General features: G+C 46.1%; 1 protein-coding gene across 7 annotated transcripts in view; it reads left to right on the top strand.

The window, feature by feature from the left end:
- The first annotated feature begins 6,810 nt into the window (after window positions 1-6,810).
- The window catches only part of SORCS1 (sortilin related VPS10 domain containing receptor 1), a 379,912-nt gene continuing 369,945 nt past the window's right edge, over window positions 6,811-16,777 (top strand). For all 7 annotated transcript variants that reach the window (XM_081005905.1, XM_081005903.1, XM_081005904.1 and 4 more), the window contains exon 1: window positions 6,811-8,896. In XM_081005905.1, coding sequence (XP_080862031.1) covers window positions 8,153-8,896 — 744 coding nt within the window. In that variant the 5' untranslated portion in view covers window positions 6,811-8,152. The remainder of the gene's footprint in view (window positions 8,897-16,777) is intronic.

Here is a 16,777-nt window from a genome sequence, read left to right as displayed (position 1 = left end):
TGACTTTGAAGCAAATCATGAAATATAAACTCTCATTTTTCCCAAGGCTTTCCACTCACAAAACAGAGAGAACACCAAGTAACAGTTTATATGAGAGCCACAGATTGAAAAAAGCGGTAGAATTTCAGAGCATTTATTATTAATTGTCCACAGATTATGCAAGTAATAGTCATCATTTGTCTGAAGGAAGTTCAAGCCACGGTGAAGATAATTGGTTTACAGTAGACTAAACTGGGGTCTGATGGTCAGATTACAGATAATTCATCACTGTTTCAACTTTTGCAGAAAGTACAGTGAAACCTCAATTAATCCTACTGCTCACTTTCTTGTTGCCACTTGCTTACATTCTCAAGGCTCCCAGCCAGAGAGAATATTTGAGGGCAAGTACTAAAATAATGATGAGGGAGAAACTTGAAATAAATGTCTGGCTGAGACATACTGCAGCAAGCCTGCAGCACGAGACTGGAGATGCTTAAAAATAAATAAGTGACCTTAAAATGAAACCAGAGTAAGTGACAGTCGCAGGATGGGAACTGCTGATGGGATTAATGTGTTATGTACAACTTCCTCAACAGGATTTTGGGAGCAGCAGCTTCAAGAAGCCTTGCTATGAGCTGTGGAGACAAAGCAGTGTGCTGGTTGAAGTACTGACTGTTCTTCGTGCCATCTTTGAATACTGTTAATAGGGGGAAATATCTGGGAAGGCAAGTTAAATAAACATTCTCATTTATTTGTATTCGCCTGTCCCCACCTCAGATGCAAAAGAGGTCAGGGGTCCTGTACCTTCAAGAGCTGTCATGCCTGCTGGAACTTCTTCTTTCACACAACTATTCGAGGTGTAAGAGTGCCATCCTCTTTTGCATCTAGTCCAGTGATGGCCAAACTTGGCCCTCCAGCTGTTTGGGGACTACAACGCCCATCATCCCTAGCTAACAGGACCAGTGGTCAGGGATGATGGGAATTGTAGTCCCAAAACAGCTGGAGGGCCAAGTTTGGCCATCACTGATCTAGTCATACTGTCTTTGAACAAAAAACAGACTCCCAGAGGTGCTTACTTAAGATCAGTAAAAGCAAGACAGTCCCTTCCTAAAGGCTTGCAGAGATGCAATGCAAAAGAAAAAAGGGAAGAAGAGGAAAGTGGGAAACAAGTAATTTTTGGTACCAGTTACTGACATGACAGTGGTTTGAATAATGACCTGCTGGAGTGGCAACTGTTCTTGGATCCTAGGAATCAAATTACACCAGTGTCTCAGAAGAACCGATGAAATGGCCCTACTTTCTCTGCCTCTGCTGCAGCTTGATGGAATAGCTGCTCCTAGATGACAGTTAATGGAAGGACAACCGGATGGAGCTGGTATCTCAGCAGAGCTGATGGAATGACCCTGCTGCTCTTTTCCTTTCTATTGTAGCCTGGTGTAGGCTTGACACTATCATTACAGATTTAAGGATAGGTTTGATAAAAAAGGAAAAAAGAATGTGCTCTTATTCACCTAGGACCCTGTTACTACCTTTTTAATTCCTTATGATTGTAGGGGTACACAGGATCCAACTCCTAGGGGCTGAGGTCCCTTTGACCCCCCCAATAAAATATCACACACACCCCCGTTGATGGACCTTGCCATTCAAATGGTGGGTAGGTGCCGTGTCATGTGATTGATAATGTGGGGCAGGGCTTACTCCCCCCCCCCATATTTTATTCAAGTTGGCACCTCTGTAGGAGTGTGTTCAATGTGTAGTACTAAGCAGATCTGGGAGTCTTATTAGAATAAAGTTATAAACTCATAAGTCTGGCAGGCCTTCCTCTCAGCAAGGGCCTGGTGCTACGGGAAATGACTGATCAACACAAGGATTTTTACATATGCAGTGGGACCAACTTTTTCTTCATCTCCTCCTCCTCTGTGCTCCCTAAATATGTTCTGGGTTCCCCCCCCCCCAATTTGTCGGTGCTGATTTGGGGATTGTACAAGGAACATGTGGGGCGAAGAGAGGGGGGGAATCCCCTTGTTCTGATGGTAATCCTTCCGTTTATGCAAAAAGTTCATTGAATACCACAATTAATTTTTTTATCTTACCTTTCTTCTGCCAGGGAACCCAAGGTACAGTTCTCATAAGGTCTGCCATCCGCACATAGACCAGACCCGCTTAACTTTAGGGAGCTTGCTATCAAATACCAATATCCAGGATTTTTCAGAGAAGTCAGGATAGTTATTAAACTGGTATAGAACCAATATAAATATATACTACATATTTCTTTTTTAAAATTACCTAAAAGAAAATGGCATAAGAAGATGAAGTGCTTGCAACAGTATGCTTCAGAACACACACTAGGACTAGATTTTTGTTTCTTTAGCAGCTGAATGACAGGCAGAAATGCAACAGCTGGACTTGCCTCCCCACAATAAGAGCCTTCGCAAGAAAGTGTTGTGGCTCCATTTCAGCTTGTCATTCAATTCTTAAAGGCATAGGAACCCGTCCATTAAAAAGGTGCCAACTCCATTTCTATGAAGGCGATGGAGCTCTTCAAAAGAGAGTCCCTGGCACCGTCATTCAGCTGTGTTTCCCTTCATTCTTCAAGGGAGGTCATAGCAATGAATGGCATTTGAAACCGACTGCTAAATGTAGAAAACTTCAGCTTTTTAAGGATGTTTTAAACACAAAACAGATGACATATGGATACTGCAGCTGGAAACCATATCAACAGTCATTCACTTTCCCCAGGGAACCCACTTTTGTGAGAGACTCTAGGGATTGCTAACAAAGCATATTCAACCTCACCAAACCAATTTCAGGGGTTCTATGGAGAAGCCATGGCAGTTAAGCTATATTCACACCCTACATTGAAAGCTCTATGATTCCACGTTAAACATTCATGGCTTCCCCCTGTGAAAAACAATTGACTGTTAAGCTACTCTGGGAATTTTAGCTTTTTGAGGCAGAGGTGTGGTGGGGGGGCATCACCCTGAGCGCAGTTTTTTGGGGGAGGCACAGGGCATTGTGAGCTGTTGCATCCTTCTCAGTCACCCTCCAGCTGGAGGGTGGCTGAAAAGGACGCAACAGCTCAGGCATCCTTTTGGTTTTTCTTCAGGGCACTATCACAAATAGATGCACGTGTGGGGCTGTGCATGAGATCCAGAGCTTGAGCTGGTGCTTTGGAGCAGCCCTGATCTGGGGCCAGCATGACTCAGGTGGAGGCCTTGAACAAATCTGGGGACCTTGCATGGTCATGGAGTCCCCCCTCTCCCAGCCACATGTTAAATCTGGGTTTAAAACTCTGATTAACCATGTGGTCCCGGAGCAGGGAGAAGGAGATTCATGCCTCTCTCTCTCAACCCCACTGCACGTTTAATCAGCATTTAAAACAATGATTAAAAATGTAGTCAGGAAACCGGGGGGGGGGGGGGGAGAGGAGGAGGAGAAGGAGGAGGAGAGAGAGACAGAGACAGAGACAGAGACAGAGAGAGAGAGAGAGAGAGAGAGAGAGAGAGAGAGAGAGAGAGAGATGTGCACAGGCTGCCTGCACATCTCCTCATCTCCCCTTGCTGCCACATCACTCCCCATTTTGATGGCTTCAGATTGTTCTGGATGAACCCGGGGTGATCTGGGGCTGCCTCAGCTCACTTTATCTGATTCTCAGGTTGAGCTGAATCAACCCAATTGGGTTTGAAACCTGTGATTTCCTCAGATCCAGTGCATGGCTCTAGTAAAAATAGTTATTGTACGAACAATAAGCTCTATCAGGTCTAACCCAACCTTTGCATTGCTGTGTATTTCTGTTTTCATGGAGACAGGCGAGCATTCAAAAACAGGATCCTCCAGTCTGAGGCCATGCATTCCGTTCTGACATCTCAACATATTATCATCTGCTGCAAGTATAATCAGTTCATGTGCACTTGAATATGCATCTCCAACACTTGCACAATATGTGTATGCACCATTAAATAGATGCATGTGGTTGTTTCACAAGAAATAGTGTATATACAGCTCATAATATGCACAGCAGCTCTGAGCATCATTAGACCAGTTATGTATCTCCCAATTGTTTCAGTGGGATTGGGACTTTATCCAATATTATAATGCCCATGCAAAGCTGCATGTTCCATTAATGACTACTTGAAACTCTAATCAACATTATTAAACCCAAATATAGGTGGAAGAGAAGCCAAAAAAGACCTTCAAATGTTCGATACGGTTTGGAATATTTGACAAGCAGGAATGAAATGCAGGGGGAGGGGGAGGGAATATAAAGTGGTCAAGGAAGGGCAATGTCATGCCCCCTGGCTATAAATTACTGGCCATTTAGAGCTAGAGGGCATACACCTTGGAAATTTATCTAAATTCCTTTTCTTGCTTTTATACTCCCCAAATCGTATTTCCATCCTTGACAGTTTTAATCCAGGCAGATCTTGGCAATGTTTGAGTGATTTATTTATCTCAATTCTGTGTGACAGCTACTACTTAAGTTGCAGGGTAATGCAGCTGGCAGTGGCGGTTGCCTTCCTAAGTTTAAATGGACAAAGGTGCTCCTTGAAGGCCGTGCATCAGAGTCTGCAGCCACTTATCCCAGGGAACAAGAGAAAGCAGACCACTGCCTGGGCAATATCAGAACATAGAAAGAGTCTGATGAATCAGACCGATGGCCCATCTAGTCCAACATCCTGTTCTCACATTGGTCAGCCAGATCCCTGTGAGAACCCAGCAAACAGGATTCGAGTACAAGAGCACTTTCCCCTCCTGCAGTTTCCAGCAACTGTTACTCAGAAGCAATTGCCTCTACCCCTAGAGGTAGAGCACAGCCGCAATGGCTAGCAGCAGCGGCGTAGCGTGAGTTGTCAGCACCCGGGGCAAGGCAAGTAATTTGCGCCCCCTAGCCCGGGGCAAGGCAAGTAATTTGCGCCCCCCCAACCCCTAACCTGCCGATCTGAGTCGAGTTGCTGCTGGCGCTGCCGCCCAAACCACGCCGCTTGCCCGGAGGAGGAGGGGGGCAGAGAGGCGAGGAAAATGCAACATGGCCCAGCAGCTGCAGCAGCAGCAGCGGAGGCGGGGCTGTGAGGAGGGGCTGCCTGGCACGTCCTCCGCGGCCCTGACGCGCGGGGCTGAGAGCCGCTGCCTGCCGGACGCCTTCAGCCCGGGCGCGCGCACAGCTCGTCGGTTCCACGAGACATGGGGCTCTGCTACAGCCTGCGCCCGAGGCTCTTCGGCGACTCCGGAGGCAGCGAGCGCGCCCCCCCAGATGTTGCGCCCGGTGCGGCCGGCCCCCCTGGCACCCCCCACGCTACGCCACAGGCTAGCAGCCATTGATAACCTTCTCATTCATGATTAAAGCTTATTGGAAGTTTGCAGCTGTACCTGTGCAATTGTTGTTGTTTAGTCATTTAGTCGGTCCGACTCTTCTTGACCCCATGGACCAGAGCATGCCAGGCACTCCTGTCTTCCAATGCCTCCCGCAGTTTGGTCAAACTCATGTTGGCAGCTTTGAGAACACTGTCCAACCATCTCGTCCTCTGTCGTCCCCTTTTCCTTGTGCCCTCAATCTTTCCCAACATCATAATTCAGTGGGGTGTGTTCTCAGGCAAGTGTGCAAATAATTGCACCATTTATGTGTGTGTGTGTGTGTGTGTGTGTGTGTGTGCAGCTATTTGATATTATGTGCTGTGCTTATTGACCAGGCAGTCACGGATTTGTGGCTCTTGGGTGGAGTGGGAATGACACACTGGATGGGAGAGTGTTTCACACTTCTCGCAATGAGGGAACCACCAGAAGGCCCTCAGAGCTGGATCTCAGTGTCCGGTGAATGATGTGGGTGGAGAAACTCCTTCAGGTATACAGGGCCAAAGCTGTTTAGGGCTTTAAAGGTCAGCACCAACACTTTGAATTGTGCTTGGAAACGTACTTTAGTTCTTTTAGGACCAGTGTTATATGGCCCGGGTGGCCATTCCCAGTCACCAGTCTAGCTGCAGCATTCTGGATTAGCTGAAGTTTCTGAGTCACCTTCAAAGGTACAGCGCATTGCAGTAGTCCAAGTAGGAGATAACAAGAGCTTATACCACTCTGGTGAGACAGTGTACAGGCAGGTAAGGTCTTGTGTACCAGATGGAGCTGATAGACAGCTGCCCTGGACACAAAATTGACCCAGGCCTCCATGGACAGCTGAGAGTCCAGAATGACTCCCAGGCCTTTAGGGAGGAGTCCCAGAACCAGGGAGTCCCCCACACCTGTCCCCAAAAAGATTATTTCTGTCTTGTCAGAATTCAACTTCAATCCTCTGTCTCCCACCACTGACCAAAGGCACCTCACTTTATGAAAAATGGAACTTGTCATTAGTTGGTTTGTGCTGTTTGCATCTTATCTTGGTTTACCTCTGTATTCCTGAATTGGCTGTTTCCCTTTCCTCTGGTGACATTCATTCACCTTTTAAACAGGTATGAAGTCTGGCAGAGTGTGCAATCCACATTGTACTATCAGCTGCCATGCATTTCGGCATGTGATCTCTCTTCCTCTGCTCATCTTTTGGTCCTGTTCCATTTTGTACTTTAGTTGTCTGTGTGCTTCTAAACCACCATCCATCCTGTTTCCTTAGCAAAACGAATCATGTAGTATCATATTCATCTCTCCTTTGATGTTCTGGGATGTTGCTGCAAAGCTAGCATTACACCTAAAAGCATCCACAGATTTTTCACTCAAATGCTTTTGAATACATGTGAAAGTGGATCCCTACCTCTGAGGTAGCCAAGGCAAGGTCAAGTTTAGCCACATGAAGGATTGGTGCCTCTGCTCAAGCAACAGGTGTGCCGTTATTTTATTTATTTATTTATTATTTAGTTATATGCACCTCACTTTCAAATAAAAAATCACAAGGGTGTACACAGCCACTATTTATGTTGGAAACACAATTCAAGCTGGGAAAGAGAACCCTATCCTTCAGGGCAAACTCTACTCCATTCCATGTGACTCTGTCTTGTGTAAAATTCTTTCTGGGATCCCACTTCCAGTGACTGAACCACTGCAGAATTTACCATGAATTTTCATTTGGGAGAGAAACATAGCAGGGGGCAGGGGCAGCGGAGGAAACTAGAGACATGAAAATTTGTTGTGATTTTGCCATGGCTAAGATGATATTATGCTACACTGTATATCGTTTTAAACATTGTTAAGAGAAGTTTGTTTTGAACTGCGGCGGAGAAATATGTCAAGTAGCTTTCTTTCATTTCACTATACCTGCTCTATATAAATATATAGATATGCGCACACGCGCGCGCACCCCCTTAATTGTTTGTGCTTCTTTCTGACGTGAAATTTCTGTGATTCAAAGTGGACATTGGCTGAGATTTCAGAAGAGTTATGCTCAGCAAGGACTACTGGGCAGGAGCAGAGAAGTCCAGAGCGCCCCTCACCCACTTTCCTTGCGCCCACTTTCGCGGGTGTCACCCCGACCCCTCCCCACCCATCCACCGCGCCAACGTGAGGGAACTTTGAGTGGCACACGCCGTCCCTCGCCTTAGATCCCCTTCCCGAAGGAGCCTTGCTCTCGCTGTTCACATCGTTTCCCAACACAGCCGCCGCTTTCCCCGAGGTGGCCAAGAGACGCGCAAGGCTGGCGGAGGGAGAAGTTGGCGCGGCCGCCGGGCGCCTGGAAAGGGGGCGAGCGGATCGCCCGTCCCTCCCGATCCAGTGACGAGAAGGAGCCGTGCTCGGCGCGAGGGGGCGGGGAGGCGATGTGGTGACTTCTTCTACAAAGGCAAGCCGGAGAAATCACCAGCCGGGGTTGGCTGGCGCGCTCGCTCTCCCTCGCTCTCTCTCGCGCGCTCCTTCAGCTCCTCCCCCGCGCGGTGGTGGCTTCCCCCCTCCATCAAAAGCCCGCTCGGCGACGCCAGCTTTTTGGGGGTGAGGGGGAACTCCGAAAGCAAAGAAAGCGGGGTGTTTCTCTTCTTTCTCCCCCTCTTTTTTCTCACCAGACTGCATCCAGGGTCTGAAACTTCGAGAGAGTTATCGCCGCTGCCTTCCTTGAAGAGCAGATCTGGGAATAAAACACAACCTGCCGTCTTCTCCCAACTCCCCTCCCATTTCGCTTCCCTCTCACTCCGTCGCTCTCTCTCCCTCTCTGTCTCTCTCTCGCACACGTTCCCTCCCCGCCCCTCCACCAGCATCAGGGGCAATGGGAAAAGTTACTGGCTGGTACCCAGGCTGGCACGTTGCTCTGCTAGCCGCCCGGACATGGCTTTTGATCCTCACTTTTGGCTTCATCGGGGCAGAAATCACTTGCAGCTCGTGCCGTTGGCAGGTGCAGCTCCAGCTGCGGGAGCAGCAGCGAGCTCCGGACGGATTATTAATGCACTTGAGGACGGCGGGGCGAAGAGGCGACGAGGCGAGGAGGAGACCCGGGGAGGAAAGAGGTGAGAGGCGCCCCGGTGGTGGCGAGGAGGCGCCGGCAAGTGCCGGGGATGGAGCCCTCTCCGCTTCTGCCCCCGCCGAGGAGAAAGACGCATCGCGCAGCCTGGCCGGCTCCCGGCAGCTGAGCGGCGAGCGCCCCGAGGCTCGGCTCGGCCGCCGAGCGTCGCCCTCGGGTGGGAATCGAGCCGGGCGCGCCAAGTTCTCTTCCGCCGACGGGCGCCCGGCGGCGAACTCTCAGGCCGGCCGCGCTGCCCGATCGGCGCCCCTGGGCCGCCTGAGGAAGCCCGGCGCGGATCGGAGGCGGCTGGTGAGCCGGAAGCCCCGAGGGGCCCCGGCGGAGAGAGACAAGCCTCCGGAGAGCCGGGAACGGGCAAGTCCGGAGCAGCAGCCGGGGAAAGCCACGCGCTTCCGCCTGGAGGAGCTGAAATTGACGAGCACGACCTTTGCCCTTACGGGGGATTCGGCGCATAACCAAGCCATGGTGCACTGGTCGGGACACAACAGTAGCGTGAGTAGCCAGCATTGTCACGATAATAACCAGCACGATTGGGGGGTGGGGTGGGTGGAGATGGCCCAATCTCTGCTGCTGTTCTCTAGAAAAGATTCAGGGAGCAGGATGATAACCTCGCCTTCCCACAGCACTGGATGATTCTTCGGTTTTAGTGCCCCTCGGGGGGGAGTTTCGCCTTCTTCGCGCGCTCCCGTCCTCCCACTCCCGCTTATTTTAAGGGAGGGGTGGTCTTCTGTTCGTGCGTCCGTGTGGCGCTTTCTCTCTGGGGCAGAAAGTTTCCTGCTCCACTTGGCACAGCCTTGAACTGCATCTCGGTGCATTCAAGCGCACGCGAATGTACGAGGAGAGGAGAGCCCTGGATTTGGGGCGCTGCGGGTGGGAAAGGGCTGAGATCACGGAGGGTAAAATAGGTTGCGTCGCGTGTAGTTTGGAAGATGTGGATCAAACTGTTTCAAAGTCGGATGAAAAGTGTCGGATATTTCATTTCCGAGATGCTACTGGTATGGCAAAGTGGCACAAATTGTAGCCTGATTTCCATGGTGAATGGTGGAATTATGGAGATGTGGTCGGGGGCCAAAAGCCCCCTATGAGGCCAGATTTCCTCACTGGATGGTATCTGATCTCCAGTCTGTCCATTTTCTCTCTGGCTTCCCATTTGATGACATGTATCTAACCAGCACACACAGCTTTCTCTTTTTTCTTATCGCCAAGTCAATTTTTCTTTTCCTCTTTCCCTGTGTGATACTGGCTGATTCTGCAAAATTTATAGAACTGTGTTTCTTGTACTGGGACACTGGGGTAGAAAGTGTCTCTCAGTCTCTATTATGTCACTAATTCATTGCCCCTTAGCTTTAATTTAATAGATCATGTCGTGAGCAATCAGGGTTCAGTTTTGATCAAACGCATGCCAGTATTAGAATCTCTTCAAGCCTGCCCTGAATTCCTTTCCCTCAGGCATACCAAAGCACTTCAGGTTTTGCAACTGAGGATTGGCTCACCACCACATATCATCAGCTCCCGAGGGGTGGTGAGGTGCCCATTTATATAAAAAGGAAACTCAGGTTGCAAGATGAGGATAACTGCTCACCTGTTGTTCTGTGCTTTATCCCTGTTGATGCTAAAATGAGAATTTTTCCATCCTGTATATCTACAGTAATTAAATCCCTTTTCATTCTAACATGTATCTTTTTTTAAAAAATAAAAAAGGTACTTGTGTTACACTGCTGAAGATTTATCCCAATAAACAGAGCTCCTTTCTTTCACAACACTTCCTAGTATAAACTGGATATCAGCTTTTAGAGAACTAGGACAATGCAGACTGGGGCTTCTGTATAATACTGATCCCTGGGAGCTACTTTATCCTGAAAAGTTAAAGAGAACTAAGGAAATGTAAGATGCACCAAAACACAAAGGGGAAAAGTTTTTTTTTATTCATAGGGTAGATACACATTGAATCTTTCATGCTCCATCTTAAGGCATTCTTTGGGTTTGTCACTTCTAGTTCTTGTTACCTGTAGCCAGCTTTCAATTGTAGCTTTAAAAAATGATGATTTTACCATTATAAATTCCTTTTGGTATGAGGGAGTATAAATCACAGTATGTCCATTTAGTATTCATGAGGATGTCATCAGCACTTCTTGAGAATTCAGACTTTATTGACCAGGCCATAATTTTATAGGGTTTTCAGGAACTTTAATCCAATAATGCAAAAAACCCTCGTGCTTTTCGGGGGACCTTTCCCCCTTTTTACCCATTTTGGCTATCAGATATCTATCTAATACAAGTCCACTAAAATCAATCCTCCACTTCAAACTCCAGACTTTTAAAACTGATTGAACAAGTTTGTCACAGCTTTCGTATGATTCATGTCCTTAGCAATGGTTTACAACTTAAAAATAGGCTTAAAAGCTTCTGTCTGGGGTTATAGCACAGAAGAGATAAGATGGAGACTTTAAATTAAAACAATATATAATTCTGATCATTACTGTATTGTGAATTATAAAATGCTACATTCCAATTTACCTTTATGGCAAGTCTTGTTGCAAAGTGAATAGAGAAAAGTTCTTCAGTCAAATGGTCATATCCTTTTGAACTTTTGCATGTGTTTAAATGGGTGATAGAAGTCAGTTTTGTTATTTTATGTGTTCGTGACACATTCATCACATTACAGTATGGTGACAGGGAATTAGTGTAGCAGACCACTCTAGATCTGCAGAATCTAGAGCAACCACCATTCTTTTGTCATTGCACAAAATGATCTTGCTGCTGAATCATCCTGTTTGGTGAAAGCAAGGTGTCTTTATGATCCAGTGAAATATCTACTGTCTCAGGTGACTTTCCCCTCTGAAGTAAATGTCAGGCGCATCTTGACTAGGGTTTTTGGTTGTGTCAAGATTTGAAAACCAAATTCAGTGTTGGACCATTGTTGACTCTGGATAAGTATGACAATGTGTAACTAGGAGAGTTGATTCTCAGGACTATATCTGAACAAGTATATCCAGTGCTTTGTGTAGAGTGATAATATGCAAATAGGCAAAGTAGGCATCTCTAAAAAGGTTTGGAAAAGTTGTGGAAGCGCCAGCAATCTGGAATGTGATGGTCTTGCAAATCACATAAGTGTTCTTTCTGTCTCACATGGACTTTCCCATTCCTGGCAATCATGATTTTAGTCATCTCAGATACCCAAAGGTGAGGCTCAGATGATCTAGCCTTGTGTCAATATATTATCTGAATTGTGTGAGTCTAAACAACATTATGTAAACATTGAAAACAATTATCTGAATTTCCAGTGTATTTCTCACTATTCATGTGTTCATAATGGCACTTGACTAAACACACGGAGGTGATTGTTGGTGCCTACACAAGTACAGGAGACTTCTCTACTGCTGGCAGTCATCCTTGAGTGCATGGAGAAGGGTAGAAAGATAGAGTTAGCATGCATGCATTTATACTCATGCTCATCTGATGAATGTCTGAAGAAGACTAGATGAGGAGTGGTTAACATTCACTGGCTGAAAGCCTTGCCAGTCCTCCGGGGTCTGCATGCCACTGTTGGGTGTGACCAAAAGTGAATGTGGCCACCTCACAACTTTATACTCACACCTGAACAGGAAAAAGAGCCCTTCTTCTTGGATAATCTGGGCAGATAGGCTGAAAAGGGGGTTCCCCCCTTCTTTGTTCAGGGAATCTGATATCTGGGGTGGGGGAAATTAATGCACTCATCAGGCATCTGGGCTGGGGACAATATTTCCATCTACCTGTATCTCCTTTTTGTAAGCTGCTGCTGTTGCCAAAATTGATCAGGCCTTCAGAAGATCAGCAAAAATTGATTGGAGTCAAGCCCCTGGCGCAAAAAGGTTAGTCACCGCTAGGCTAGACAGGTGGTGTATTTTGACAGGAGCATCTTTCAATATATTAAAAAACTAGCTTGCTTTATTGCAAACACAGAAACCTGGTCATTTATTCAGAGCTCAAATTATGTAAGGGTGGGTTAGAGGGGCCTCTCTACTTTGTGGCAGCCCTCCTAGCCACTATTGTAGGTAAAACTGGAAGGAGTCAGGGATTTGCCCCCTGTGGATTTCATTAAGGCTTCCCCTTCCCTTTATTGTTCAAGCATTCCATTTATTGCAGCAATTCATTGGACAGAAACTGAAAAGGAATGGTAGGAAAGTCTAATTGTGTACATTCCATAGCTAATGGAATGTAAGGATTTTATAGACTTTTATTTTTTACAGTATTGAGTGTTTTACTCTGTTGTGTACCACCCCCCTGTGCTCTTTGGAGATTTATTCCATCCCATTGTAATAAAAGTTTCATCTCATAATTGTTATATCACTTATTATCCTATGAAACATCCCAAAGAAATATTTCACAATGTGATAAAAGCCATATCCAAAACAACTGCGCGCGCACACACACACACACACACCAAACACATATAGCACAAGTACATATACAAAAACAATTGCTTTTAATATAAAATTTGGTTATGAATATAAATCTGGTTATGAAGTGGGATAAAAAAATTCCAGTTAAAAGACTTGTTGAAGGGGGACAGTCTTCAACAGGCACTGATAAGACAGTAAAAATGACACCTGTCTGATATGTTATTAGAGGGAGTTTGAAAGTATGGGTGCCACCACACTAAAGGCCCAGAACTGACACTGTGTGGAATAGATCTCCTGATAATATGATATCTGCCGGGTTTGGTACATAAGGGATGAGACAACCTTTTAGGTATTCTGATCTCAAACTGCAGAGGCCTTTATACAGTAGTACCAGTTGCTAAAATCTAGCCTGGTAGCTAATTGGCAGCCAATGCAAATCTTTCAGCAGTGGTGTAATATAATGGAGATGTTCTGCTCTAGTGAGTTACGTTGCCATATTAGGCGCTAGTTGCAGCTTCTTGGCAACTGCAATAAAGCACTTTGCAGTCATCCAGTCTGGAGGTTGACAATGCATGGGCAAGAGTGGTCAAGCTAGCCTGGTCCTGAAACAGCCATACAATGTAGCCTAATCACTAAAATGTCTATGAGGGTTGTTTTTTTATTGTGGAAAACTGTAGTAATGTCTGAAGTTATAATAATGCATGCGTTGTGTGATAAGAGGACTGGGTGGAGTATTATAGATATAGATACTCCTTCCTGAACCTTTGTGTTCTTCTGGGCTCCTTTGGGAGGAAGGGTAGGATATGAAATTAATAAATAAAACTTAGTGACCTCATGAAGTTTTGGACTACAACTATAGTCATACCTCATGTTACGTTTGCTTCATGTTATGTTCTTTCAGGTTACGTCCCATGGCGACCCGGAAGTACTGGAAAGGGTTACTTCCGGGTTTTGGCGCTCACGCATGCGCAGAAGCTCTAAATCACGCTTCGTGCATGTGCACAAGCACCAAATCGCGCTGCGCACCTGTGCAGATACGGCGCTTGAGGTTGTGCTCTTTTCATGTTGCGAACGGGCCTCTGGAACGGATCCCATTCACAACCAGAGGTACCACTGTACTATCAGCCCCAAGCTGTGGAGTAGTGGTTAGAGTGTCGTACTAGGAACTGGGAAACCTGGCTTCAAATCTCCACTCAGCTGTGAAGATTACTAGGTGACCTGGGGTCAGTCAGTGCTTCTCAGTCTAACATATGTCACAGGGTTGTTGTGGGGATTAATGGAAGAGGAAGAGATCCCTGTACACCATCCTGAGCTTCTTGGAGAAGCATTGAGATATAAATGCAATAAATGAAGAAGAGGAGGAGGAGGAGGAGGAGTTTGGACTTGATATCCTGCCTTTCACTCCTCTTAAGGAGTCTCAAAGCGGCTCACAATCTCCTTTCCCTTCCTCCCCCACAACAGACACTCTGTGAGGTGAGTGGGGCTGAGAGACTTCAGAGAAGTGTGACTAGGCCGAAGTCACCCAGCAGCTGCATGTGGAGGAGCGGGGACGTGAACCCGGTTCACCAAATTACGAGTCCACCGCTCTTAACCACTACACCACGCTTGACCAATGGCCAAGGATGATGGGAATTTGAAAGTGAAGTCCTGTTCTAGTGCAAAACATCTGGAGGATGTCAGGTTTGGGAAGGCTGATACAGTATGGGCATTTATTTTGTGTGTCCATCTATGCCTCCTGGCCTGCTTCATATAGCCTTTTGCCTCATGAAGAGTTCTGGAGAACTTGAAAGCTTGCTCAATACTTTGTAACATTTTCAATGGTCCTGATAAAAACACTGCCCAGCCAGAGGCGATGTGTCCCATTCCACTGCCTGAGGCGAAATGGGAAGTGCCACTTTGCCCTGCTGCTGCTCCTACTACTCCTGCCACCACCTACATGCTCCTGCCACTGCCTGTTCTGCTGCCTCCATGCATCCTGCCACATCCGCTGCTAGTGAAGAAGCAGCACCAGCATTGGCACCTATTTTGGGTGAGATCCCACTCGAAATGGATGCAGTCAGCATTGACAGTGGCAGTGCTTCCCAGCTGCTGGCAGAGGCAGTAGCCAGGTGGGACACATGTGAGCATGCTGCCTGGGGGGTATGTGCCACCTGAAATAGTGGGCTTGCCTTGCCTAATGGCTGGGCCGGCACTATGCTCAACTGTGGATTTTGGAGGTTTATTTATTTTTCTCATGGACCAATATGGCTGCCTTTGTTTTTATGATTAATCTTGATTTTAACTGGGAAAAGAAGCCAGGTTTTTGTGGGGGTTTTCTTTACCTCTAGGGGAAAGAGAACAGCCTCAATGAGAGGGAAATATTTTCTTGTCCTCTTTGAACAACAAACCTGTCTTTGAGTGCATAGGAACCATCATTAATCAAACCAGTAAAAACAGGAAATCATGACAAAACACTGCAGCATGCATGTAAGGATAGGTCTTCTCCACTCAGAGCAATAGAACAAGTAAGAAGAGGTGGAGCTACAGCAATGACAGAACACAACAAATTCTATGATGGTTGTCTCATTGTATGTATTATTGCACTTTTGCACACATTTAAGAAATGAAGAAGTGATGCGGATATCTGTATTGCATGGCAAGTCCATTTTGTGCTAATTCATAAGCATGGAGGAAGGGAGCAGGCCCAGCTTCTCAAGTGTTTAGCTGCCACCTCCAAAGAAAGGCACTGGCTGGTCACACTGACAAAGATAGTATGACTGTTCTCTAATATGGATAGTGGTCTACATTGTGCTTTTCTGGTACACATATTTCCATTCATTTCCAGAAATATTATTCATATCAACACAAACCTATGCATGCTTATTTGGAAGCAAGACTTAATATGTTCGGTGGGGCTTGCTCCTAGTTCAGTGTGCATAAAGTTGTAGCCTATGCAATCAAAACTCTTAATGGCTCCCTGGAGATGGGCTGGTGGAAATGTATGGTCTCACACAGAAAGACTTTCTTACATCTTGCTTCATAAGATGCAAAGCAAGAGGGAGACTCGCAAAAAGGCTGTATCTTTTAAAGAAACCTGTAGTTATTTCTCTAAATAATCAAGCAAGGAAATTGGCTTCAGAAGAAAAACTCTCATTATGAGGCAGTTTGGAGATAAGATGGTATAATGAGATTCCTTGTGGTTATTATTGAAAATGCAAGGTTGTGTACAACACAAAGACAGAATGAGAATGCAGCTTCTTTCCTTGGTGGAAGAATCCTCTGTGCTGAACAATTGTGCAATTGCTACCTGGGAATTTATACCTGCAAACCTATAACGCTTGAACATTCTAAAGTATAATAATAGCTCAGTTCTGGATGCCTAAGCATGTGACTCTCAAAATTTGTGTTGTCCTGTGTTTGCAGCATTCAGGAGAACACCTCCAATAAATGTCAGAGGCTATTTTATGTTGTAGAGCAATGCGCTTTACTTTATAACAGTGACAGTAGATGTAAAAATCCTCAGGACTGACTTCATTTGAGGTGTTGAAAGTTCTCTCTGTGATGGTGTTCAATGGAAGAGTAATTATTCACACATGTCAGGTATCCCTTTGATACAATCATCAAATGATGCAAATCAGATTGAAGAATGCAAATCTATGAAGAAGGGAAGAACGATGTTTGGTTCTTCTTCTGAGGTCACAAACAAGACAAAAGGGCATTAAAGTTTAGCATGGGTTTATAAAAGAAAATGTAGCACTGTAGTGAGCGGAACAAGAAGGCATCAGAATGTGGGAGAAACAATGGCCTTGGTCCATTCTTAACCTGAAACTGTTCTTAACCTGAAGCACCACTTTAGCTAATGGGGCCTCCCGTGCCACACCGCGATTTCTGTTCTCATCCTGAAGCAAAGTTCTTAAGCCGAGGTACTATTTCTGGGTTAGTGGAGTCTGTAACCTGAAGCGTCTGTAACCAGAGGTACCACTGTATGCCAATCTGAGCCTTTCCTGTGGTT

The sequence above is a fragment of the Podarcis pityusensis genome, assembly GCF_964106645.2.
Source record: "Podarcis pityusensis genome assembly, chromosome: 5".
Lineage (NCBI taxonomy): Eukaryota > Metazoa > Chordata > Lepidosauria > Squamata > Lacertidae > Podarcis > Podarcis pityusensis.
The sequence above is the reverse complement of the archived record's forward strand: the minus strand, read 5'-3'. Positions and strand labels throughout refer to the sequence as shown.